At 34.5% G+C, this 27,935-nt stretch overlaps 2 protein-coding genes across 2 annotated transcripts; one reads left to right on the top strand and one right to left on the bottom strand.

The window, feature by feature from the left end:
* Positions 1-16,976: 16,976 nt before the first annotated feature.
* On the bottom strand, positions 16,977-18,719 carry LOC127074911 (berberine bridge enzyme-like 8). The gene has a single exon (XM_051016332.1). It carries the CDS (start codon positions 18,660-18,662, stop codon positions 16,977-16,979), a length of 1,686 nt encoding a protein of 561 aa, XP_050872289.1. The 5' UTR covers positions 18,663-18,719.
* A 1,372-nt stretch (positions 18,720-20,091) lies between these two features.
* On the top strand, positions 20,092-20,745 carry LOC127110861 (uncharacterized). The gene has a single exon (XM_051046166.1). The coding sequence runs from the start codon at positions 20,092-20,094 to the stop codon at positions 20,743-20,745; it is 654 nt and encodes a 217-aa protein (XP_050902123.1).
* The last annotated feature ends 7,190 nt before the right edge of the window (positions 20,746-27,935 follow it).

Genomic DNA, 27,935 nt, shown 5'->3' with positions numbered 1-27,935 from the left:
AGGAAAAAGGCATGAACTAATTGAAAATGAAGACACAAGAAATTGGCAAAGGAACCAAAGAATACAAGCATTTCATCAGCCTGCTCGCTAGGCGAGGCTGTGGCGAAGCACTGCTTCGCTAGGCGAGCTCCAGGCGAAAAGCTCCAGTAAATTGTCAAATTAATTCGCCAGGCGAGCTGAAGGCGAAGGTGGTAGCGAGTTCGTTCTGTTTTGGTGAAAAACACAGCCAGCACTCACTCGCTAGGCGAAGCTCTAGCGAGTCCCCAGCGAGCATTCCAGTAGCAAAACCTCTCAACCTCGCTGGGGCGAAGGTTGAAGCGTGTCCTTCGCTAGGCGAAGGTATGTTCGCTAGGCGAACATGACAGTTCAGCAGACCCTGTTTTCTCTGGGCGCAGGGGCCTTATGTGCCCATATTAGACCCTCGCTAGGCGAGCCATTCTGCTCGCCTAGCGAACATGACAGCCCAACAGAGGTCTATAAGTAGCAGGTGCCACTTTTGAGCACCATACCTCATTTTTTACCAACTTTTTCCACTTTTGTACTTTCTTCTAGATATTTTTGCAGCATTGTTCTTGGGATTTTTTATGCCCTAGTTTTCATTTCTCTTCATCTTAGAACCATCTTCTACAAAAAGAAGGTGGATTCCCATCCAACTTCGATTATCCGACTTGGATGTTGATCAACCTTCTTTCCTTACTTGCCGACCAAGCTACCATGAAAATGAGTAGCTAAGTCATCCATTTGTCAAGGTTAGATGTAGGTGATTACTAGCTTTGTGTGTAAATGTAAGGATCCTCATATGTAAACTCTTTAATGGTAAATATATGATGAAAACTTTGTTTCTATTTAAAACTCTTTGTGTTGGTTTATGATCGAGAGATGTTTACCGACTCTTGACCTAGGTTTTCATCCAAACTTGTTTGTTAGCTAGAGATAGTAATGAATGATTTTGTTCACCATAAGGTTGAACCAAAAAGTTGTCATTTTGATAGATTGTGTTCGAGAGAAACAATGGATCAAAATGGCAAAACTCACAATGTGTGTTCGAGAGAAACATGTTGAGAGGACTTTGTGAAATGATTTATCATCTAAAGGAGTTTATAAGATTGTTGACCGAGCAAATACATGCAAAGTGATCATTGAAACCTAACTTTGGCAATATTTCTCATTTAATCAAACCATAACTTTTACCGCAATTTATTACTTTTTATGCAAGATAACTTGATTAAAATCAAAACCCTATTGTTACTTGAGCTAGAATTAATACAACCATCGAACGGCGGTGATATCTTACAATCCCTGTGGATACGATAACAAAAACCCGACACGAAACATATACTTTCAACAATAGCTCTTTTGGCGATCTTGTGCTTTCTTTATTTTATCACGAACCATCCTTATCTTTTCCGTGGTCTCTTGAATAATTTCTGGTCCTAAGATCCTTTCTTCACCAACTTCCATCCAACATAGAGGTGTTCTACATTTTCGTCCATACAAGGCTTCATAAGGAGCCATCCCGATACTTGCATGGTAACTGTTGTTGCATGTGAATTCAATCAATGGTAAGAGCTTCTTCCAATTTCCTCCACTTTCAAGTACACAAGCTCTTAACATATCCTCCAGTGTCTGTATCGTCCTCTCAGTCTGATCATCTGTTTGAGGATGATTGGACGTACTCAAACACAACTTTGATCCCACAGCTTGTTGGAATGCCTTCCAAAATATTGAAGTAAACTTTGGATCTCGGTCAGACACAATACTGGTTGGAACACCATGTAGTCTTACGATTTCTGAAATGAACAACCGTGCAAGGTGGCTTGCCTTGTAAGTAGTCTTCACGACCAAGAAGTGCGCGGACTTAGTTAACCGATCCGCAATCACCCAAATTGAATCATAACCACCTTGGGTACGAGGTAACCCTACTGCAAAATCCAATGAAATACTATCCCATTTCCAAACTGGAATCTCTAAAGGTCGCAATAACCCACCTGGCTTCTGATGTTCGATCTTTACTTGCTGGCATACAATGCATTCCGACACATACTCTGCAATATCCTTTTTCATCCCAGGCCACCAATAGTCCTTCTTTAAGTCTTGATACATCTTCGATGAACCTGGATGTATGGTAAACGTCCCCTTGTGGGATTCCTTTAAAACTTTTCTTTTCAGTTCGACATCATTCGGGACACAGATCCTTTAATTAAATAGAACAACTCTGTCTAGTGATTGAGCGAAACCTGGTTGAGTCGACATCTCTTGCAACTTCTCATCCATCATTTGTCCTTGCCGGATTTCTTCCTTTAGGTTAGAAGTAACATTCAAATTTCCCATTATCAGACCATCCTGCGTCCAACTAAACTGAAGATCAAGATCTCAGAACTTTTCTATTAGTGCGTATTCTAACATCATTAACTCAGCTTTATGCATCTCTTTCCGGCTTAAGGCATATGCAACCTTATTCGCTTTCCCCGGGTGATACTTAAGCTCAAAGTCAAAGTCCTTCAAATACTCCATCCATCTCCTCTGTCTAATGTTTAACTCTTTCTGGTCAAATAAGTATTTCAAACTCTTGTGATCTCTAAACATCTCAAAACGCACTCCATACAAGTAATGTCGCCACACCTTCAATGTAAAAACAACAACAGCTAGTTCAAGATCATGGGTCAGATAGTTCTCTTCGTGAGGCTTCAACTGACGAGAGACATATGCTACAACCTGACCACTCTGCATTAACACCCTTCCTAATCCTTTCTTAGAGGCATCACAAAATACTTCATAAGACTTACTAGGATTAGAGATGATTAAAATAAGAGCAGTTGTTAGTTTCTCCTTCAAACTCATGAAACTTTGCTCACACTTCGAATCCCATTTAAAAGAAATTTCCTTTCGGGTAAGTCTAGTCATTGGTAAGGCTATCTGCGAAAACCCCTTTATAAATCTTCGATAGTAACCTGCCAATCCTAAGAAACTTCTGACTTCGGAAGCATTCTTCGGTCTTTCCCAATTAATAACTACTTCGACTTTAGATGGATCCAGTGATACTCCTCCTTGTGATATGACATGACCAAGAAACTTTACTTCGCTCATCCAAAATTCACACTTACTTAACTTGGCAAAAAGTTGCTTCTCTTGCAGTACTGATAGAACAATCCTTAGGTGTTCTCCGTGCTCTTGGGGAGTACGAGAATACATAAGAATGTCATCAATAAAGATCACCACGAACTGGTCCAAGTAAGGTTGAAATATCCGATTCATATAGTCCATAAAAACAGTAAGGGCATTCGTCACACCGAAAGGCATTACAAGAAACTCATAATGGCCATATCGGGTTCTAAATGCGGTCTTTGGTACATTCGAATTCCTAACTCTTATTTGATGATAGCCCGATCACAAATCAATCTTCAAGAACACACATGCTCCTTTCAACTAATCTAACAAATCGTCTATCCTTGGCAGAGGATACTTGTTCTTAATGGTGACTTTATTCAACTGGTGATAATCAATACACAACCACATATTACCGTCCTTCTTCTTTACTAATAACACTGGAACTCCCCATGGTGAGACACTAGGTCGGATGAAATGCTTGGTTAACAACTCTTCCAATTGGTCCTTCAACTCTCTCAACTCGAGTGGCGCCATACGATACGGAGAAACAGAGATTGGAGCCGTCCCAAGTATCAGATCAATAGAGAATTCCACTTCCCTTTCAGGAGGAAGAGAAATGACATCCTCAGGGAAAACTTCCGGAAATTCACAAATGATAGGAATTTGCGTAACATTCAGATTGTCGCTAGATTCCTTAGTGAGAACCAAGAGAACTGACTTTTCCTTCTCAAATAAGAAATTAATCATGCCAACCGTACCTTCCAAGATAGTAGTTAATACATCCTTTGGAGTAGCTTCACTAGATGGAATGATAATCAACTTCTCTTCACATCCAATAAACACCGAATTGGTGGAAAGCCAATCCATCCCCAAAACCACGTCAACCTTCTTAAGTGGTAAACAAATAAGATCAATATGGAAAATTCTACCATTCACCGAGAGCGAACAATTTTCATAAATCAACAGTGTCTCAACCACATCATCCATGGCGGTAGTAACCACCATAGGAGGAGAAAAGGGAATTTCTTGCAAGCCAAGACACTTCATGCACTAAATTGATACAAAAGAGTGTGTCACCTCACAATCAAACAATACAAAACAAGGATGATCATTGACGAGACACGTACCATCAATTAAGGCATTGTTGCTCTTAGCCTTCCTTGCATCCAAAGTATAAACTCGACCAGTGCTCCTTCCCTGCATCTGATTATTATTCTAAGGACAATCCCTAGCCATGTGTCCCTCCCTCTGACAAGTAAAACACTTAATTCCACTTCCAACACATCTTCCAAAATGAGACCTCTTACATACTTGACATTACAGAGGATGGTTAAGCCTTGCATGTTGCACTTGTTTTCCCTTGAAAGCTTGAGGTCTAGGCCTAAACTGGTTACCTGGCCTCCCTTAGTCCTTTTGTCCACTCCTATACTGATCCCTTTCTTCTTGAACTTTCTTCAAACTGTTCTCAGCCACATAGCACTGCCTTAGCAATTCAACATAAATAGTGAATTCCCTTTGAGAAACACTATGAGAAATTTCACCTCTTAGACCAAAAAGGAACTAATCGATCTTCCATTTCTCATCTGGTGCGTACTTGGCCTGTATAGAATAAGCAGCCATATCTTTGAACTTCTCAGCATACACAACTACTGACATAGTACCTGTCTAAGCTGCTGAAACTCAAATTCTTTCTGAGTCCTCAAAGAGCTAGGAAAATACTTATCCAGGAAAGTAGTCTTAAAATGCTCCCAATCCCTAGGTACTCCTTGATTGGTCATAAGAGTCGAAGCACTCTCCCACCATCTCACAGCGGGACCCTTCATCATGTGAGAAGCAAATACAACTTTATTCTCTTCACTACAATGCACTATCTGAAAAATCCTCTCCATGCTGGTTATCCACTCATGAGCCTTCACAGGATTTAATCCACTATGGAATTCAGGAGGATTCATGCGAAAGAAATCTCGGAAACTACCACCTGCAGCTTCTTGTGGCACCCCTTGAGGATGAAAACCACCATTCCACTGTTGCATCATCTGTTGCATGAATTGGTTATGTTGTTGTTGCATCTGTTGCACGAACTAAGGCCATTGAAAACCTTCACTACCACTTGGCGGTTCAGAGTTGGAATTCTGAGTTCAGGGTCTACCACGACCTCTGCGTTTGTCAGCCATGATCCTGAATGTCATACAAATAGGATTAAGTTAATCAGGCTCAATACTATGAATATAACACCAAGGACAATGATGACAACCCATATATGAGGCAGAAAGAAATACTTATAATATCTCATGGCTAGGTCGAGGATACGACCTGCTCTGATACCAACTGTAACACCCACATATAATATATGTCTAGAATACATATTGTACATAGTGTAATACTGGTACTGAAATACATAAGCGCCTAGCGTCAACATTGTACATATTTACATGCCCAAAAGAAAACATTACATGGCACAAAACATACACAAAAGTGCCCAAAATAAAACTAGGAGCTAGATCATTATGGAATGATCTCAAAAATATCTACACAACGAAGTAGCCAATCAAAACATCAGGTAAGCAAGACATCATTATATCTTGTCCTTACGCTTTCACCTGCTCAGAACCACCTGAAAAATAATCAACAACATGGGGAGAGATAATAATCCCAGTGGGTTCCCTATCTTATGGGTCCACTGGGATCTATAGGGTTTTTTAATCAATATCCAACTTAAGTCAACAAGGGGAAGAAGACTAAGTGATGGGGAACTAACTCACAATGTATGGAAACATGCACCTGAGTTCTCGTAACTTAAAACAAGATCATTATTCAGATTCACGAAACATCAATCCCTGAGCGGACCTACGTCCAGGGCAAGCCCAGTTCATGCATGCTCATATGATCCGACTTTCACGGTGGATATCGGATCCTCTATGAGTTTCAAACTCATTTCAAGCAACCGTCACCCGTATGAGACTCTAACCAACTTAGGGTATCTTTCACCGTATGGGAATCTAACCCACTTAGGTGTCCACCTTTCTCCCACGTCCGCCGTGGTTGGGGCTCAAACCCAATTGAGGCACGAATCATCGGTCTCACATCCTATTGCTTACTCATATAAGCATATCAAATAGAGATGTGCACCACCAAGGGCAAACATTCTGAATACATGATCGGCTCCACAAATCATAACAAGATTCATCAATCACAGGTGACTTCATTCACCAAAATACCCAAACAATAACATGGCATGTTCCATACAAAGTGTCTCACTCTCAACTATGGCAATCACTCGTTCACAACCTCCACATAAGCGCCGTACGAATGAATGTTGCCGTCCAATGTTTTCTGAGTTATAAGTCTAACTTATTGCCTAAATTTATCACTAGGTTAACTCACTAGATTCATTATATAATTCTCACATTAAACATTGATTCAATTCAAGTATAACATCACAATTGATTAATGGTTGATGAAATGCATTTAGAAACATCAAGAAATGAATTTTGAAGTGTTTGGCATAAGCCAATCGATTGGTTGGGGAAGCCCAATCGATTGGTTCCTATCACATTTCTGTTTTTGAAAGGATATATAGAATTAATCGATTGATCCTCAGTGTCAATCGATTAACACCTGAAATTTTTCAGTTTTTCCAAAATAGAAAGTTTGTGCAATTGATTGAAGGAGTGTGTCAATCAATTGGTTCTCAGCAAAATCTCATATTTTCTATTTTGAGAGTATGTCCAGTCGATTGGCTTGGAGGAAAAGCCCATGACCAATCGATTGGTCCTTATCATGTTCATAAAAACACTTTCTGTATCACTTGGATTTCCACCTGCATAACTTTGTTTCGTTTCTAACAGATAAACACACTTCTTCTTCCAACAAAATCCATCATACAACATACTTATGTACACATATATATCATGGATTTCAAGTTCATAACCGCAACCATAACCAATCATTTAGTCACAACAATCATGAAGAGTATATCAAAGCACTAGTTCATGTAAATCAACATAATCAAGAGAAAACATTCATCATATAACATGGTTTCTTATAGTTAATGTATGATTCTACAACCTTAATCTCTAGAAATCCTAGGGTTTCTAACTATAACCCACCTCAAGAAATAGAAGAGGAGAAGTTGTTGAGGATGAGATGATGATATGCAGATGGTTGTGATGATTCCAAGCCCTTGATTTCTCCAAGCTTTTCTTCTTCTTCTTCTTCTTCTTCACTAGCTTGCTTCCTCTTCTTCTATCTTTTCTTTTTTACTGATAAGTTGGAGAATGAACATGGCGCAAAGTGGTTGGTAGGAGATTAGAAGATAGTAAGGATATGTGGTCACAATTTGCCACAAGAAACATGTGGTTAGAACAAGGTTACCGGTAGTAACAAATATCTCAAGTGACACTATACTTGTTCTAATAGAGCTATTGACCTATTATTAGTGTTACCAAAATGTCCCAATTAATAAAATGTCAGTCACAATTAATATTAATGAAGTCAATCTGAATTCACTATTTATCCTATTTATCCCAATTGATAACTTTTAGAGTACATAAGAACTCAATTGATCTCAATTAATAGAAATTTGGATATTTAAGAAAATACGGGTATTACAACAAACTTCAAAAATCAAAAATAAAGTTTGTGTTGTCCCATCACTCATTACACAAAAGCAGATTCTCTTCCCACACTATACATCTCAAAATCACACAATTTTTTTCTCTTCCTTTTCCATCATTAATTATTGTCTTCTTCACAAAGGGATAAACATGATAATACATTTTTTTTCTTACTCATTTAATTTTTTTAATATCATTTAATGTTTACTTATATTACAATAAAGGGATGAAATAAGGAGGCCTCAAGTTATAAGGTTTGAAGATCTACAATTCAACGTTGCAATCAAAGTTATTTTTTTTATATTCAATTTAGTATAATGCTATATTCTTGATAATTGTCTATTTCTTCTTTAGGTTTAACACAAAAAATTGAAAACTAATGTTTTATAAAAAAAGAATTAAACATTTAATGAAAGTTGAAAATCATTACAATATTAATTTAAGTTGCTATTATTTTGTTTCGTAATCAATAATATTAAAATTTTAACTCATAACATAATTAATAAATTTTATTACACTTTATGAGAAACAAAATCATAATCAATAATATTAAATTTTAAATATAAGTTACTATTATTTTATGTCGTTTATATCATAGATTCATCATTACCTTATTAATAAATTTTATTATATTTTATGAAAAATTATCTATTTATTTTAATATTATTTACTATTTATAATTTAATCACATTCATTTATTTTTATTTATAAAATAATAATTATGCTACTTTTCTATTATAGTTACCACTAATAAAAAATGAAAAAACGTTTTGACATTCTCAATATAAAAGTTGTTGAATTCCACATTTTAAAATTCACCTCCTTAATCATATCAGATAATTATAATACTTAAGTCTTTTTTGTTTTGAATAAATTTAGACGATATACGAAAGGCGTCAAATGTGTTATTTTTACGAGAAAAAATAATATCTAAGTATACAAGAATAATCTTACACTATAACAAGGGCATATTAATTACCACTAAAAATCATGACTTTGGATGAGCCAAAACTATCCATTTATGAGTAGTTAATACCTATTTGTAGAAATAACATTTGTTGATTTAAATGAGGCACTTACTTGCTTACCATTTTGGCCCACATCACATAACTTTTTTTTTTGAAAACTCAAGTTTGACATACCAATTACTAATTCCTTGCAGACAAATTTGTTCAAATGTCCAAAGTAGATATGGACTACTATCCTATGCCATATCCATGTTTCACCATATTTACTTATTAGACAAATATCACTTGAAAGTAAATTCTTAAAATTAATAGTATATATATTTCCACTTCTTAAACTAGTTAAAGGAGTTTGATTGTTTTTAGTTTTTTTACGATCCTGCATACAAATAATCAAAATTTATTTGTTATCTTTGCCACGTAACTGTCTAATACAAAGAAAGTTATGCTTTAAACCTTCAACTAATAAAATACCTAAATTTTCAGATTTAGTAGATACTTACCAACCGTTCCCAAATCTATGATCTCTTCTTTGTTATTATAACCATACAAAACAAAGTCTTCCTTTTTAGAAGTAAAGGAATAAAAGAGAGTTCTACCTCCAGTAATATGGTTTGAACGACCACTATTAAAATACCATTTAACGTTTGAGACAGTAAAATATACCAACATTTTAAACTTAAGTTTTTTAATTTAGGCACCAAAATTATTTTTGGATCCTGGAGTATTAGTGAAGTGTAGAGAATTTCTAGGGTTAAAACTTGAACAATATTCATAAGTTTTCTTATAGAAAGAAGATGAAGAAGTATGTTTCGTGTTAAATTCATGTTTCTTTCATATTTCATATAAGTAATATAAGACAATATGACCATTTTAACCACCGTACTAAAATTTTGGAATATTGCGGTTACGGATCCTATTTGCATGACAAAATTTATTAAAGCTTTTAACATTATTTTTACATTGGTATCCTAAGCCAACTTTATTACATGCTGATCTTTGATTGCCTAGAATGAGGTTCAAATTGTTCTCCCGTTGATAAATTTATCAAGTTTGTTATGCAAATCTTTGATTTTGCTTTACAATGCATCACATTTTGCACACTCGATAGATTTATTAAAAGTTTTAGAGAAAGATGAAGGACTAGAAGAAGAGTTGTGAATTAAAATATATTTTTCTCTAAGATGATCTATTTTCTATAACAAGTTTTTTCTTTTCTTTTTTAGGAGGGAACATTTTCGCTTTAGAGACAAAAATAACTTCTTTTAAGTTACTTTACTCATTGTTTAAATTTTGTTTCTTTTAAGTTACTTTACTCATTGTTTAAATTCTGATTTAAGAAATCATTATTAATTCTGATTTAAGTTACTTTACTCATTGTTTAAATTCATTGTTATATCACTTACCTTATTTCTTCATGATTTTCTATGAGATATATGTTGACTTCTTTTTTTTTTTTTCAAATTTATTGGAGGAGTCCATATCATTATCATCCCATGATATGTACACCTTCGTGGATTCTTTTTTAGGTCTTTTGTATATTTCAATTAGTTTCTGATTTTAAGGAAATTTCAGATTTATGTGACCTTTTTTTCTCTAATGGAAAGTATGTTGGCACACAAGATGATCTTTCTTCATTTTTGTGTTGAAAACATTGAGGTTTCTTATAGTGCCTTATGAATTTTTGAAACTTGCGTTCTAAGAGATTCATGTCTTGATCGTTTTTTTTTCCCGATTCTTTGCCTTCTTCAACTTTGAGAGCAATATTTTTCTTTTTCTTATCACCTTCTTCATTTTCAACAAGTCTTTTTAGGGCAATCTTGTGTTCTTGTAATTCTCCATAAACAATATCCAAATCCATAGAAGAAAAGTCATTTAGGTTATTAATTCTGATTTAGGTATCTAAGGACTTTGTTAACTAAATCCTCATTTTGAAAAGTGTTACCCAATTTTTTTAATTGATTAACAATGTGAATAAACTATTTTTCCATATCCTGAATATTTTCTTTAGATTTCATTTTAAAAATATCATATTCATGGGTGAATGCGCTCATCATAACCTTTTCTTATCTCACTTGTACTTTCATGGTTAACTTGAAGAATGCCCATATTTATTTTTCAGAGTTATAGTATGAAACATGAAAAAGGTTCATCAATACCGATAATGGTAGTGCTAATAATTTTAGCTTTCAAATTGTACTGCATCTTTTTTAAAGGTCTTCTCTACCTTTATTTTTCACAACACCATCAACTTGATGTGTGGGAACAAAGAGATAATTTTTAACAGCGGCCTATATATAACACCCATCACCTTTGAATAATGTTGTTTTTTTAGTGAATCATTTGAAGTCATCCTACCTTTTGAGACGATTAGTCTTATAACACGAGTTAGGTTTTGCTGTAAACTATTGATCAAGTGATCTCAAACATAATATGAAAATGAATTGTGTTAAAAAAGATTTTCAAAACTTTAAATAAAAAGGTTTATTTTTTGGGGTCAATTTTCAGAAAGAGGATTATGAGAGATTTAAGTGTGGAATAGTAAATAACAAAAAAATAAAGAGATACGTGAAAGGAAAGAACACACTAAAATTTATATTGGTTCAACCTTAAATCATGTGGCCTACTCTATTATCTAATAATTTCCCTAGAGAGTTCTACTAACAACTTAAAATTTTATCATAAAATCAACATACAACCTTCTTACACCAATATTTTATCAAGTTTCAAATTGCAACCTTTATAATTATATCAGAGTTACAAGAGAATAATACTCCTGATTTATAATTACAACTAAAGCAGATTTAAACAGTAGTTACACATGCATAATTCTTATTAAGTATTTTATTCTCTCAGCACTAAAATAATTCTAAGTGTATAAAGACTTTTTTAAGAAGAGAGTAAAAGTAAGAGAGATAATAGTATTTAAGATATTTCTGGTTTGTTTTGAAGTGAATACAAATCATCCTTATATAGTAAAAAATAGGGCTAACCAAGAAAAAAAAATTGGAACAAAATCACATAATAATTGATTAGACACTAACTCCAATCGATTAGTGTTGGTGCACAAGAGGAAGAAAATGAAGATGATGAAGATGGAAGATAGAGAAGAGATAAAAATTTCTAACTAACTTTTACTGAAAATGATTATTCTTAACAATTTTTTTACAACCACATTAGGTTTTTATACTAATACCCAAGTGAAATGAAACTTAAATGAAATTCAAAATTACATCCAAATGCAAATGAAATGCTAACTAAATATTGAATTTGGATTACACTTCAACACCATCCCTTAATCCACATTCAAGACTAAAATGAAAACAACAATTCCATCTCTCAAATGAGTAAAATGTTCATACATGATTGTCTTGGTCAACACATCTGCTAGCTTCTTATGAGTGTTACAATGCACAACTTCAAGCACCCAATTCTGAACCAGGTTTCTTAGAAAATGAAACTTTATGTCAATGTGATTGCTTCTTCCAGGCAGCACTGGATTCTTGGCAAGGCTTATAGCCGATTTGTTGTCAATCATCAACTTTACAGGCTTGCTCAACTTGATCTTCAGATCCTGCAACATGTTTAGAATCCAAACATCTTGACAAATTGACGAAGCACATGCAATGTACTCAGTTTCACAGGTTGAAAATGCAACCACGTATTGCTTCTTTGAGCACCAAGAAATAGGACCTTCTAGATACTTAAAAAAATATCTAGAAGTACTTCTTCTGTCAACTCTGTCTCCCCACCAATTAGAGTCTGAATAACACATCAGCTCTCTATCAAATTTAGCATCAAAGGGAAATAAAACTCCATACTCCAGAGTCCCATTAACATACCTCAGTATCCTGACAACAATTTGGTAATGTGACCACTTTGGTTTGTTCATAAACCAACTCACTATTCCAACTGCATAGCAAATATCAAGTATGGTATTATAGATATATCTTAATGAGCCTACCAACTATTTAAAATTTATAGCATCTACATCATCACCCTCAACATCAGAATCCAACTTGTGATTTATTTCAACAAGTGTGATTGTAGACTTGCAATTCATCAACTCAAATCTCTTCAGAAACTTAAGTTCATACTTCAGATGATACAAGATTATACCCTTATCAGAGTACAAAATCTCCATACCTATAAAATATACCATATTTCCTAGATCAGTCATCTCAAACTCATTCATCAACATCTTCTTGAACTTAACTATCTCATATGAACAACTCCACGTTAGCAATATATCATCAACATAGAGACACATCAGAATCATATTGCTATCAAATGTATGTTGAACATAAACACCATACTTCATCTCCCATTTTTTGAATCCTTGAAGCTTTAAAAATGAATCAATTTTCAGATTTTAGGCTCTAGGAGCTTGTTTCAGTCCATACAAGGCTTTATGCAACTTGTACACCATCCCTTCCCGATTCTTTTTCACAAATCCAGGAGGTTGTGATACATAAACTTCCTCTTGTAAAGGACAATTTAGAAATGAAGATTTCACATCTAAATGCATCATAGGCCAATTCCTGTTAGCAGCTATAACAATCACCAATCTGATCGTTTCATGTCTAGATACAGGTGTGAACACCTAAAAGTAATCTAGTCCATATTTATGTAGGAATCCACTAGTTATTAACCTTGCTTTATGTTTGCCAATTGATCCATCTGGATTTAGTTTTACCTTATAAACCCATCTCACACTAATGTATTTCTTGTTCTTTGAAAGTTCAGTCAACTTCCAAGTCTTGTTTCTTTCTATAACCTCAAGTTCTTCCTTCACGGCCTTCAACCATACTTTCTTCTTGAGAGCTTCTTCAATACTGTATGGTTCATAGTCTACCAACATGGCACACTTAATGATTTCTCCTTCAGAGTCTATCTCAGTATCTTGCAACATGTCGAACTCTGCAAATCTCCATGGTATTTGTCTAATTCTTTATGGTCTCTAAACTTGTTCAGAATCTTCTTCAAATGCTGGAACATTATCAGATGATGAACTACCTTCATGATCTAGTCCACCTTCAGAGGCATGATTACCACCAGAGTCTGGATCATCATCAGAATCGGATTCACCTTCAGAGTCAGATTTGCCTTCAGACTCTTCTTCAACATCAGAGTTAACTTCAGACTCTGACTCATCTCCAGACTCAAAATATCCTTCAAAGGAAGATTCTTCTTCAAAGTCTAAAATATCTTCAAAAGTTAACTCAGGTGTTAACATTCCACCAAAGTTGGATTGAGACTTGTTCTAATCCCACACTTCTGATTCTTTCATAATGACATCTATGCTAAATTCAACTTTGTTAGTGACATGACACTAGAGATTATAAGCACATGTACCATGGTACCCTGCAAGCAACATGACTCTGCTTCTTTCATCCAACTTCCTTCTTTTAGAATCTGGGACATGTTTATAATAAACAAAACCAAACACCTTCATATGGCTCAAACTTTGCTTATCTCCATTCCACTTCTCAAAAGGAACTATTTCCTTCAGCTTCTTAGTTGGACATCTGTTGAGCACATATGCTGTAGTGGAAACAACTTCTCCTTACAAGATGTGAGGTAGCTTATTCTCCTTCAGCATGCTCCTTGTCATATCAAGCAAAACTTTATTTCTTCTTTCAGCAAGACCATTATGTTGAGGAGTGTATGGAGAAGTAATATCACAATCAATTCCATTCTCCTCATAGAAGCTTCTGAACTATGTAGAGTTGTACTTACCTCCACCATCAGTTCTATAATTTCCAACTTCTAACCACTCTATTTTTCAGCCTTCACCTTGAACTTCTGAAACTCGACAAACACCTCATGCTTAAACTTGATGAGTGCTACCCATGTCATTCTTATGAACTCATCCCCAAATTACACAAAATACTTGTTTCTTCCAAGTGAGGGTACTTCAAATGGTCTACATACATCATAGTTTACTACTCCTAAATCATGTTTTTCTCTTGGATCCACTTCTAATGCAAATGGCAATCTAGGTTGCTTACCTTTTATGCATATCTCACATGAATTATTAGGCTTCATAATCTTAGGAATGCCATGTACCAACTTCTTATAACTCAGATCTCCTAAGCTTCTGAAGTTCATATGCCTCAATCTCTTGTGCCATAGTTCACTGTCACCTTCAACACTTTTTGCACTAAGGCATTTAGTTTCAGTTGTCTCCACATTCATCTTGAGTGTTCTATTGCTTCCCTGTTCAGACTGCATAATTAGTTTCTGATCAAAATTATACAACTTTAAGTGATTATCCTTCATAATTAGTTTCTCATCAGATTGCTCTTCATGCTAGGAACATACCAAACATCATTAATCAGAATCGTTTTTCCATCCTTCACTTTGACCTTGACATTTCCCATTCCTTCAGAATTCAAATACTTATCATTAGCACATCTGATTTTTTCCCTCTTTTTAGAGTCAAAATTAATCAACTGTTGTTTGTTTCCAGTTAAATGATTTGAGCATCAGATGTCCATATACAACTAGTCTACCAAATATCCACCATCAAAATCAGAAGCCATCAATAGCACATGTTCATCATCAGATTCTCCTCTGGTTATGTTTGCTACTTATGATTTTCTTTCCTTGTTTGACCAACAATCAACAGCAAAATGATCAAACTTCTTACAAAAATAACATTGAAACTTCTTCTTGTCAAACTTCTCCTTTCCCTTCTGATGTTTCTTCTCATTAGAGTTGGAGACTTCTGACTTATAATAACCATCACCATGTCTCTTATTGGCCTATGACCAAGACCGCGTCTGATTCTTCTTACCAGAAGATGCCTTCAGAGCCTGCTCTACCTCTCTTTCAGAGGTTTTCTCAGTCAGACGCAACTCTTGTGCCTCTAGACTGCTTTGCAGCTCTTTAATTCTCATGATGCTTAGATCGTTAGAATGTTCAATTGGTATGACAATGTAATCAAACCGAGGAGTAATTGATCTCAATACATTCTCAATGATTAATTGTTCAGAGATTCTCATACTGCTTACGTAGAGACCGAAGATTCACCTTCTTCTCTGATGCTTCAACTCCATAGCAACGTACTAGTATGTCTCACGCAACCTTCGTTGTTGTTGAATCAACAATATTCTCAAACACATTCATATTCATACACTGATGGATGTAAAACAAAGCTTTCTGGCCCTTCTTCCTCATCTCTCTATACACGTTCCTTTGTGCTTCAGTTGCATCTGCTGCAACAGTTGCATAACTGTCACTGACAAGATCTAGAACATCTTGAGCGCCAAACAACACACGCATCTGAATCATCCATTGATTCCAATTCTATCCACCAAAGACTGAAAACTTCGTGTTCAAGCTACTGTGTCCACCAGTCATCTTTGATTTTGTGTAGGAATTCACTCAGATCTCACCAAACACTCGTGTTTCTCAATCCCTCAGAATCAAGAAATATGATTTTGTTCTGATTCCGATCGTAAATTCAATGCAAATTCAAGAAACAAAATCAACCACACACACCTGATGTACACTCGTGTTTCCCGTGGATCCGAACTAGAGCTCTGGATATCAATTATTGATGCACAAGAGGAAGAAGATAAAGAAAATGAAGACGAAAGACAAAGAAGAGAGAAAAGTTTCTATCTAACTTTTACTGAAAATAATTACTCTTAACAAATCTGAAACAACCAAACTCACATTAGATTTTTATACTAACACCCAAGTGAAGTGAAACTTAAATTCAATTCAAAGTTACATCCAAATACAAATGAAATGCTAACTAAATGTTGAACTTGAATTACACTTCAACAATTATGATCAAATAAATTATGAAACTATCATCAAGTTCACTACAATTGTTAAAAAATTTCACAAACACATGTTTAAAGAAGTTAAAAAAGGTTACATATTCAAAAGAGAATTGTCAAACACGGTCAAGAGGAGAAAATATTACAATTTTTTTTAAATAGTTAATTTAAGGGTGGTTAAAAATGTAAGGAGGAAGTTGGTTTCTAATTTCATAAGTTAATTTCTAACTTAATAAGTGAAATTAATGAGTTTAAATTTAGACGAAGGAGTGCATATTTGGAGTTTGGTTACTAATTATTAGAATTTTATTTGAGATGATAAGTAAACTATGTTATGATAGTTCTAAAATTATTCACACAATAGAATCTATAACACAACTAACAATTGTACACCACAATCTCAAAATATCAAGGGTGAAAAAGCAAACACAAAAACTACTAAAATATAATATTTATCATTATACTAATCATTACACTAACAAGGTTTATAGAATTTACTCTTTTTTTGCACCATGACCTTGTGACATTTTCCAAATCCAATTAACTACTAAACATACAAAAACAGAAATCAAAGATTTCTCAAACACCCTTCCAACTCTATCCACATGTCCATACACAGGAATGCTTTGTTCATTCCTAAAGAAATTATGAGGATCAACCTTAGTCTTAATTTCCACCAACCTATCAAAATTATCCTTAAAATATTGAATTCCATAAACGCTACCTTGTGAGTACCTACTAAACAAACCATGATGATTAACACCTAAATCAAGATCCTTATAATTAAGATAAGCTTGTCTTGGATTTTTGGACACAAAAGGTGTCATATACTTGTAAAGTTCTCTTGCAACATTTATATGATAAAGTGTTACCTCTTCCCCTTCCTCATTCCAATTTGCTTGGTATTGAATCTTCCATAAATTTCCATCTCTATGAGGTAAAGGAGTTTCTATAGGTGAAATCTCATCCATTTTTCCACCATAAGGATTGAAAAACATTACACATTTTTCCAAATCAATCATCTTTTTCCAAATTCCTTCCAAACCCTCTTTCGAAATCGGTTCCTTTACATAATCTGATTTTCTCTTCAAGTATCTAAGCAATTGAGGTTTTCTTTCAAGCAAAATCTCAAGTGGTGTATCAATATCTATGTTGTCCCAAAAAAGAATAGATTGAAGCCAACTTGTTTCAATGCAATCCTTTTCCTTTAAACCCAATTGAGGAAAGGTTTCATTCATTAATGAAACAAGAGCTTTTGTGTCACCAAGAAATAAAGCTATGAAACTAGCCCTTATAGTTTTCACACCATTTTTTGCATCCTTTTCAACTTCCAATATGAGTCTAATGAAAAGATCATTACTTGTAGTTGGTGCCACATGTTGCCAATTATAAACTATGTTTGTAGCATTTTGTTCCAAAGTTCTATTAACTTCAAAAACAGTTACTATCTTAGGAACGTTAACTAGTTTTATTTTGTAAGAAAGAACAACACCAAAGTTAGCTCCACCACCACCTCTTATAGCCCAAAAAAGATCTTCTCCCATTGCTTCTCTATCAAGCAATCTACCTTTAGCATCTATTATTTGTGCATCAATAACATTATCAGATGAAGTTCCATATTTTCGCATCAAGTTGCCATAACCGGCACCACTAACATGTCCTCCAACGCCGACGGTAGGACAAACGCCAGCTGGATAACCATGAGTTTTACTTTTCTCAGCAATTTTGTAGTAAACTTCGCCGAGTGTTGCGCCGGTTTGAATCCATGCTGTTTCGTTTTCTATGTCAACTTCGATGGATCTAAGATTGAACATGTCTAAGATGAAAAATGGTACCTTAGATACATAAGACACACCTTCATAGTCATGTCCTCCACTTCTGATTTTCATTTGAAGTTTGTGTTTTTTACCACAAATGATTGATGATTGTATGTGTGAAACATGTAATGGTGTGATTATGAGAAATGGCTTTGGTGTTTTTGTGGTGTTGAAACGAAGGTTTCTTATGTAGGCTTGTAAGATTGAAGGAAATGAAGGACTATTTTGTGTGAAAATTGATTCAATTATTGGGTTTGATGGTTTGGAATTGTTTATAAGACATTGAATGAAAGTGTTTTGAGGTGAATTTGTAGCAAAAGTTGAGGAAAAAAGAGAAAGCAACACAACAATAGGAAGCAACATTTTGTTGTTGCTCAATGTGGGAAATTAGGCACAGAAGAAAAATACCAGTGTACTAGAAATGGCCAATTATGTTGTAACTTGTGACTAGTGAGTATAGAAAGAAACATCAAATTTATAATGATTTCTTAGCAATATATGTTATGTAATACTCCTTTTTCCTTAATCCTTAATATAAGAGTTTTTTTTTAGATTTATTAAATAATCAATATATTTAATTCATTATATTGACGAAATTTGATTATTTAATTAAAAATTAGAGAGAGTATGTAGTTCAATTTTGATCGAATACTTTATGAACGATATGTTTCTATATCCGATCTCAACAAAATACTACAACACATATTAAAACTCATCATTCGTATCATGTTTATATCAATATTTTTAAGGCTTATAGAGAGCATATTTCTAGTAAATCTAATATTTTTCTCTTTCATAGATGCGTTGTTTCAAATTCAAATAAGTGTAACTTTTTGAAGCTCTTGTTAAGTATCTACAAGTAATTCTATAGCACTTATCTAGAAGGAACCACTAATAATAAAGCTTGCTTATAAGTACATTAGTTTGGTACACTTGTGTATGCAAATAAAACAAAAGAATATGAGTAAGAAATCAGAATGCTTCTGTCATAATTGTATGGTAAGTACTATCATAGTTGCTAGTGTGACAGTAGAGTAGTATTGTTGGCATTATATGTGAGTACTTGCTTTCTACCAATAAACATTAACTTCCCTGACTAATATTTTTGATGTGATGAGAGGGACATTTGAATCAACCAAGATCTTTGGACCCCAGAAAAGGATCAAAAGAAAAAAACAAAACAAACATTTGTCAATCCATATTTTTTTTTATAGTTAGTGTAAAAAGAATCAGATAAAATAAACAACTAAGTGTTGAACAAAATACTAATAGGAACTAAAATCTATTTGAATTAAGATAAAATAATTACAGTTTCACAATTTGTTGTTTCTGAAAACTGGCGCAAGAAAGTTTCGTTTCTGGCTTCCATATGTTCCTCCACCATGATCATCATTCGAGTTCTTTAGGGTTTGGGCATATTCTTACTATTTGATTTTTGGACTTAGTTATTTGGATTTAATTTATTTTGGGTAATGTTTCTATAAAAATCTTGTAGTATTTGGAGTGTTTAAATATTTCTTAAGATTATAATATTTTCTAGAATACTCTTTGAATGTCTAGAGTTGAGAACTCTTTAGAATTAGTGTGTCTAAAGTTCTCCTTTGAGTACTATAAATAGAGATGTAATCTTACACTTTTGCATCAAACAAAAATATAAAGTTCTATCTACCATAAATAATTCTCCTACCTACCAAGTTTCTATTCAAGCCTCTAATATTCCCACACATTTTTCTTAAACACAAAAAAGGTTTATTTCCAACAAAGTGGCATCAGAGCTTCAAGGTCCTAAAAAATGGCAAATGGAGGTTTCCCTTTTCAAATGTCGATGCTCACAAAGAACAACTATGACAATTGGAGTATCAAGATGAAGGCGCTACTAGGAGCTCAAGATGTGTGGGATATCGTTGAGAAAGGCTTCAATGAGCAATATGAAGCCTCGCTAAGCCAAGGTGTAAAGGAGACATTGAGGGAGTCAAGAAAGAGAGACAAGAAAGCTCTATTCCTCATTTATCAATCGGTGGATGAAGATACATTTGAGAAGATCTCCAACGCAACGAATGCCAAAGAAGCATGGGACAAACTTCAAACTTGCAACAAAGGAGTGGAGCAGGTGAAAAAGATTCGTCTTCAAACTCTTAGAGGTGATTTTGAACGTTTATTTATAGAAGAGTCCGAGTCAATTTCTGATTATTTTTCTCGAGTATTGACCGTAGTCAATCAACTTAAAAGAAATGGTGAAAATGTTGATGAGGTAAAAGTCATGGAGAAAATACTTCGCACTTTAAATCCAAGTTTTGACTTCATTGTTACCAACATTGAAGAAAACAAGGATTTAAAGACCATGACTATTGAGCAACTCATGGGTTCCTTACAAGCATACGAAGAAAAACAAAAGAGAAAATTAAACAAAAGGAGGCTATGGAGCAACTACTACAACTCAACATAAAGGAAACAAATTATGCGAATTACAAGAGCCAAAGAGGACGAGATCGTGGCCAAGATCGTGGGCGTGGACGAGGACATGGAGGAGAAGGAAGAGGCAGTTACACTAACTACTCTAACAATGGAGAAAGAAGTTGGAATCCACAAGCAACAAGAGGTCGTGGAAGAGGAAATTCATGGTCGAGGTGAGACAAATCACAAATCAAATGCTTCAACTGCAACAAGATCGGTCACTATGCATCTGAGTGTAGATTCTCGAAGAAAGTTATGGAGAAATCTAACTTTGTAGAAGAAAAAGGCAGAGAAGAAGAAACTTTGTTGCTCGCATGCCAAAACCAAGTTGAAGAGAAAAGAAACAAATGGTACCTCGACACCGGCGCAAGTAATCACATGTGTGACGATCGAAACATGTTCATAGAGATCAATGAAGTGACAACTGGAAATGTCTCATTTGGAGATGACTCAAAGATACCGGTCAAAGGCAAAGGTAAAATTCTTATACGCTTAAAGAATGAGAGTCAGCAATTCACATCCAATGTCTATTATATTCCTAACATGAAGAATAATATTTTGAGCTTGGGACAATTATTAGAGAAAGGCTATGACATCCACTTGAAAGAACATAGTTTTTTCTTAAGAGATTGTAAACATAACTTGATTGCTAAGGTGCCTATGTCAAATAATAGAATGTTCCTCTTGAACATTCAAAATGATGTTGCAAAGTGTCTCAAGACTTGCTATACCGACTCTTCGTGGCTATGGCATCTACGATTCAGACATCTCAACTTCGGTAGTCTAAAGTGTTTGTCAAAGAAGGAAATGGTGAGAGGCTTGCCTAGTATAAACCACCCAGACCAACTATGTGAAGGATGTCTAGTTGGGAAGAAATTCTGGAAAAGCTTTCCAAAGGAATCAACGTCAAGAGCGACAAAATCGCTAGAGCTCATACACACTGATGTCTGTGGACCAATCAATCCAAACTCTTTTGGTAAGAGTAAATACTTTCTCCTATTTATTGATGATTATTCTAGAAAAACATGGGTTTATTTCTTGAAGGAGAAGTCAGAAGTGTTTGAAAACTTTAAGAAGTTCAAAGCCCTTGTGGAGAAAGAAAGTGGTCTTTCCATTAAGGCCATGAGATCTGACCGAGGAGGAGAGTTCATTTCAAATGAGTTCCAAAAATATTGTGAAGACCATGGAATCCGCCGCCCACTAACAGTGCCAAGATCACCACATAAAATGGAGTAGCAGAGAGAAAGAATCAGACCATACTTAACATGGTGCGAAGCATGCTTAAGAGCAAGAAGATGCCGAGAGAGTTTTGGGCCGAAGCAGTGGCATGTGTGATTTATCTGACAAATCATTCCCCAACAAGAAGCGTGCATGAGAAGACACGACAAGAAGCATGGATCGGAAGGAAGCCTGGGATCTCTCACCTCAAAGTGTTTGGAAGCATTGCCTATACTCATGTTCCTGATGAAAGGAAAACAAAGCTCGATGATAAAAGTGAGAAGTATGTATTCATCAGTTACGACTCAAGCTCCAAAGGGTACAAGCTCTATAATCCAAATAGTGGAAAGATCGTCATAAGTCGTGATGTGGAGTTCGAAGAAGAAGATTGTTGGGATTGGAGTCTTCAAGAAGACATGTACGATTTTCTTCCTTACTTTAAAGAAGAAGACGAAATGGAACAACCAATGATAGAAGAAAATATTACACCACCGGCCTCACCGACACCAAGGTTGGATGAAACAAGCTCAAGTGAGAGGACACCACGACTAAGGAGTATTGAAGAGCTTTATGAGGTAACCGAAAACATAAATGACATTAACCTTTTTTTGCCTTTTGGGTAATTGTGAGCCTCTAAGCTATCAAGAAATAGTTGAAAACGTAAAGTGGAGAGACGCCATGGAAGAAGAAGTCAAGTCAATCACGAAGAATGATACATGGGAACTTACTACACTTCCACGAGGACATAAAGAAATCGGAATAAGATGGGTGTACAAGGTGAAATTGAAGTATGTGATATCTAGAGATCAAGTTACCGGTATTTTCACCAAACCACTCAAGTTGGAAACTTTCGTGAAGCTAAGGAATATGCTTGGAGTCATAAATCAAGTTTAAGGGGGGATGTTGAAATATTAAACTTGATTTGGGCCTAACCTTACTATTTGATTTTTGGACTTAGTTATTTGAGCTTAGTTTATTTTGGGTAATGTTTCTAGAAAAATCTTGTAGTATTTGGAGTGTCTAGATATTTCTTAAGATTGTAATATTTTCTAGAATACTCTTTGAATGTCTAGAGTTGAGAACTCTCTAGAATTAGTGTGTCTAGAGTTCTCCTTAGAGTACTATAAATAGAGATGGAATCTTACACTTTTGCATCAAATAAAAATATAAAGTTCTCTCTTCCATAAATAATTCTCCTACCTACCAAGTTTCTATTCAAGCCTCTAATATTCCCACACATTTTTCTTAAACACAAAAAAGGTTTATTTCCAACACAGACATGATGGGTGTCGGTATTGTTGCAGCTCAGATTGCACCAGTTCAAGATACATCTTAAAAATCTAGAAATTACATTCATCCTTCTAACGATGTTTCTTTAGTTTCTGTTACACCAGTTTTGACTCACTCTAATTACCACGCATGAGCGAGATCCATGTGACGTGCTCTTTGCTGGAAGAACAAATTCGATTTTATTGATGGTTCCATACCTATACCAATCGAGTTTGATCTGAGTTATAATGCATGGAATTGCCGTAACATGCTTGTTCACTCTTGGATCATGAATTCAATTGAAGAACCGATTGCACAAAGTCTGCACTTATTGTGGCTGAAATGGACATACCATTTGATACATGCTATAGAAAGAATGGATTTCCTCCTAACTTTGGTAAGTGCACTGTAATGGCCAATACTTCCACACTTGAATTGAATGAAGCAAGGGAGGGTGTTGATGATGATTCTAAAAGATGCAAAGAAAATGATGCATACACTTTCACTAAGGATTAATACGACCAGTTGGTGAATTTTCTACATTCATCAAGTTCAGCTGGTAATCTTGGTGCTTCATCCAGCAAAGTCAATATGGCATCACATGATCCATCAGTTAAGCTGCATCAAGGTTCTAGCAAGCCCTTTGAAGATTGGTTGGAAAGTATCTTAAAGGTTCACCTGGCAGAGTTTTACTCTTCAGGAGAGACTCAAGTATGCAACTACTTGGAATCACGGATGCTGACTGGGAAGGCTACTTGGACACTAGGAGATAGACTTTGGGATACTACTTCATTGGATCATCATTAATCTCTTGGAGAGCTGAGAAGCAACAAACAGTTTCCAGAAGTTCATCTGAAGCTGAGTGTCGAGCATTGTCCTTTGCTAGCTACGAATAACAATGGCTTCTCTATTTAATGCAAGACTTGGGAATAAAGTGCAACAAACCTCCCGTACTATATTACGATAATCAGAGTGCTATACATATTGCTGCTAATCCAGTCTTCCATAAACGTAAAAAACATTTAGAAATCGACCTCCATTTTGTGAGAGAGAAGATAATGCAATAATTATTCGAACTACTTCATGTCAAATCTCAAGGTCAACTTGTTGATTTCTTTACTAAACCTTTGCCACCTAAAAGCTTCAAGTCATTCATATTCAAGTCTAACATGATTGATATTTACCATGCTAAGCTTGAGGGAGCTTGAGGGAGGGTGTTAAAGCATAAGCAAGATTCTTAACTCACTCACACAAGGTTTTGACTCATTGACTTTCAAGGTTTTTGACTCACTCACATTCAAACTTTTTGACTAGGTGATTTACATCAAAGGAAAAAGCTTGAGGTTCACCATTATCTATCATGCTCCACGAGTAGAGAACTAATACTCATTGAATATATTATTTCAATTCCGTTAAGTTTGTTAAAGTTTACTTTCCTTATATATATTGCCATGTAACTAAATTCAATAGTACATTAAATGAGAATCACCTTTCTTCACAACTCTCTCTCTCTCTCTCTCTCTCTCTAAAAAAATCATAAATTTGCTATGTGTTAATAACTTCGCAGACATAAAACATTCCGTAACGTCCATTTTCAACGAGTTCCAATCACTTCGCTAAAACGTTAGTCACAACTTTTTTCCTAAGTGAAAATCACCTCGCAAATTGTTGAGTGAATATCACTTTGCAACTCACTTTTTAAAAACTGGTTCAAAACTCAGTGTGCAGTGCAACACAGATGGCAAATCAGCAGTGTACAATATTTTGCTGAGTGTAATACACCTCACAACTCACAAGTCATGTAATTTGTTGAGTGTATTTCACTTGGCAACTTTGCTGAGGATATTTCATTTGATAATATTTTTAAAGTATTTTAAAAAATTGTTATATATTTATATTATATAGAATATTACAATTTATATAATTAAACTTATATATAATATAATTAAATATATATATAATATAAATATAATATAAATTTATATGTTAATATTATACCGAATATTATAATTTTTTGTTTGCATGATTTAGCCGTGTGAAAATTACCTTGCAATACATGCATTTGATAAAAAATAAAAAAATTATATATATATATATATATATATATATATATATATATATATATATATATATATATATATATATATATATATATATATATATATATATATATAATTATAATTATCCTATTATGCTAACTAAAAATTAGAAATAATAAATCATAATAAAAAATATTATAATATCAAAACAAAATTAATATCCACATAAATAATATCTGCAACAATAAAATTTCTAACAACATAAACAATAATATAAACAACCACAAAAATATTTAAACCAGAATAATCTAATATTGATAAGAAAAACTTGAAAATGAAGTGTGTACCTTAAATTCATGAGCTTCTGTAAAAATGTTAAATGAAAAATATTGTGAGCTTCTGTAAATATTAATGAAGAAGAAGAAGGATGAGAGGAAAAATGTTGTGTATTGTGAGGTTGTTGAAGTGTTTGGTGAGAGAAAGATGAGAAATGAAGCATAATAAATAACATGTCTCCTTTATGACCGTTGTGTGCGCTTTGACATTTGTGCATGTGACGTTGCTGGGTGTTTTTCACTTCGCAACCATTCTGATCATTGCTGAATGCATAACACGTCGCAACTCATGTTGTTGCTGAGTGTTTTTCACCAATATTTTTTTCTGGTTTTCACCAAGATAATGGAAAACTTCATAAACAATTTTAATATTAATAAGAAAAAGTTTAATATTATTAAGAAAAGACTATTTATATTGACCAAAACGATACCTGCATAAATTAGTCTTGCCCAACTATTTACACACGTGATGTGTGGTCATAAATATGCAACATGAAACTTCACAAATATTGATGAAGAAGAAGAAGGATGAGAGGAAAAATGTTATGTATTGTGAGGTTGTTGAAGTGTTTGGTGAGAGGAAGCTGAGAAACGAAGCATAATAAATAACATGTCTCCTTTATGACCGTTGTGTGCGCTTTGACATTTGTGCATGTGACGTTGCTGAGTGTTTTTCACTTCGCAACCATTCTGAACATTGCTGCACGCGTAGCACGTCGCAACTCATGTTGTTGCTGAGTGTTTTTCACCAAATTTCTTCTGGTTTTCACCAAGATAATGGAAAACTTCATAATTTTTTTTAATATTTATAAGAAAAAGTTTAATATTATTAAGAAAAGACTGTTGAAATATTAAACTTGATTTCGGCCTAACCTTATTTGATTTTTGGGCTTTGTTATTTTAGGCTTAGTTTATTTTGGGTAATATTTCTAGAAAAGTCTTGTAGTATTTGGAGTGTCTAGATATTTCTTAGGATCGTAATATTTTCTAGAATACTCTTTGAATGTCTAGAGTTGAGAACTCTCTAGAATTAATGTATCTAGAGTTCTCCTTAGAGTACTATAAATAGAGATGTAATCCTACACATTTTTGATCAAGCAAAAATACAAAGTTCTCTCTTCAATAAATAATTCTCCTACCTATTAAGTTTCTATTCAAGCCTCTAATACTCTCACACACTTTCCCTAAACACAAAAAGGTATTTCCAACAAAGTGGCATCAGAGCTTCAAGGTCCTAAAAAAATGGTGAATGGAGGTTGCCATTTTCAAATGCCGATGCTCACAAAGAACAACTATGACAATTGGAGTATCAAGATGAAGGCGCTAATAGGAGCTCAAGATGTGTGGGATATCGTTGATAAAGGCTTCAAGGAGCAAGATGAAGCCTCGCTAAGCCAAGGTGAAAAGGAGACATTGAAGGAGTCAAGAAAGAGAGACAAGAAAGCTTTCATCCTCATTTATCAATTGGTGGATGATGATACATTTGAGAAGATCTCCAATGCAACGATGACCAAAGAAGAACGGGACAAACTTCAAACTTGCAACAAAGGAGTCGAACATGTGAAAAAGATTCGTCTTCAAACTCTTAGAGGTGATTTTGAACGTTTATTTATGGAAGAGTCCGAGTCAATTTATGATTATTTTTCTCGAGTATTGACCGTAGTCAATCAACTTAAAAAAATGGCGAAGATGTTGATGAGGTGAAAGTCATGGAGAAAATACTTCTCACTTTAAATCCAAGTTTTGACTTCATTGTTACCAACATTGAAGAAAACAGGGATTAAAGACCCTAACTATTGAGCAACTCATGGGTTCCTTACATGCATACAAAGAAAAACAAAAGAGAAAAATTAAACAAAAGAAGGCTATAGAAAAACTACTACAAATCAACATAAAGGAAACAAACTATGCGAATTAGAAAACAAAGATTAATAAACTGAGGGTTTTTCATAATTATTTGGTCGAAAACACAAGAAATAGTTTTTATAATAATGATTATAATGGCAAACATGTCTTATTATCAGAATCCCCTATTTCTACTTAAGTTATAAAACACATTTAACAAACATGCAATGACTACAGAGTTACACGACATACTAACTCTACCACTACACATAATCCCTTGGCGTGAAACTCACTAGTCTAAGCATAAATTTTTACGGTCCCTTAGGCCAATGGTACAGTCAGACTAGGCAACATAGCCCATTAGTCCCTAAGTCACAATTTCTAATTATCACACCCCTAGTAAATTTGAGAATTCAACAGTTATAGTAGTTTAGATAAATAGCCCTAGGATCAATAGTCACTGGTTATCAAAATGA

This window comes from Lathyrus oleraceus, chromosome 1 (genome assembly GCF_024323335.1).
Source record: "Lathyrus oleraceus cultivar Zhongwan6 chromosome 1, CAAS_Psat_ZW6_1.0, whole genome shotgun sequence".
NCBI classification, from domain to species: Eukaryota; Viridiplantae; Streptophyta; class Magnoliopsida; order Fabales; family Fabaceae; genus Lathyrus; species Lathyrus oleraceus.
The sequence above is the reverse complement of the archived record's forward strand: the minus strand, read 5'-3'. Positions and strand labels throughout refer to the sequence as shown.

Excerpts from the sequence above, each read along its gene's own strand:
- LOC127110861 (XM_051046166.1), top strand. The coding sequence starts at position 20,092 with ATGGCAAATGGAGGTTTCCCTTTTCAAATGTCGATGCTCACAAAGAAC.
- LOC127074911 (XM_051016332.1), bottom strand. The coding sequence starts at position 18,662 with ATGTTGCTTCCTATTGTTGTGTTGCTTTCTCTTTTTTCCTCAACTTTT.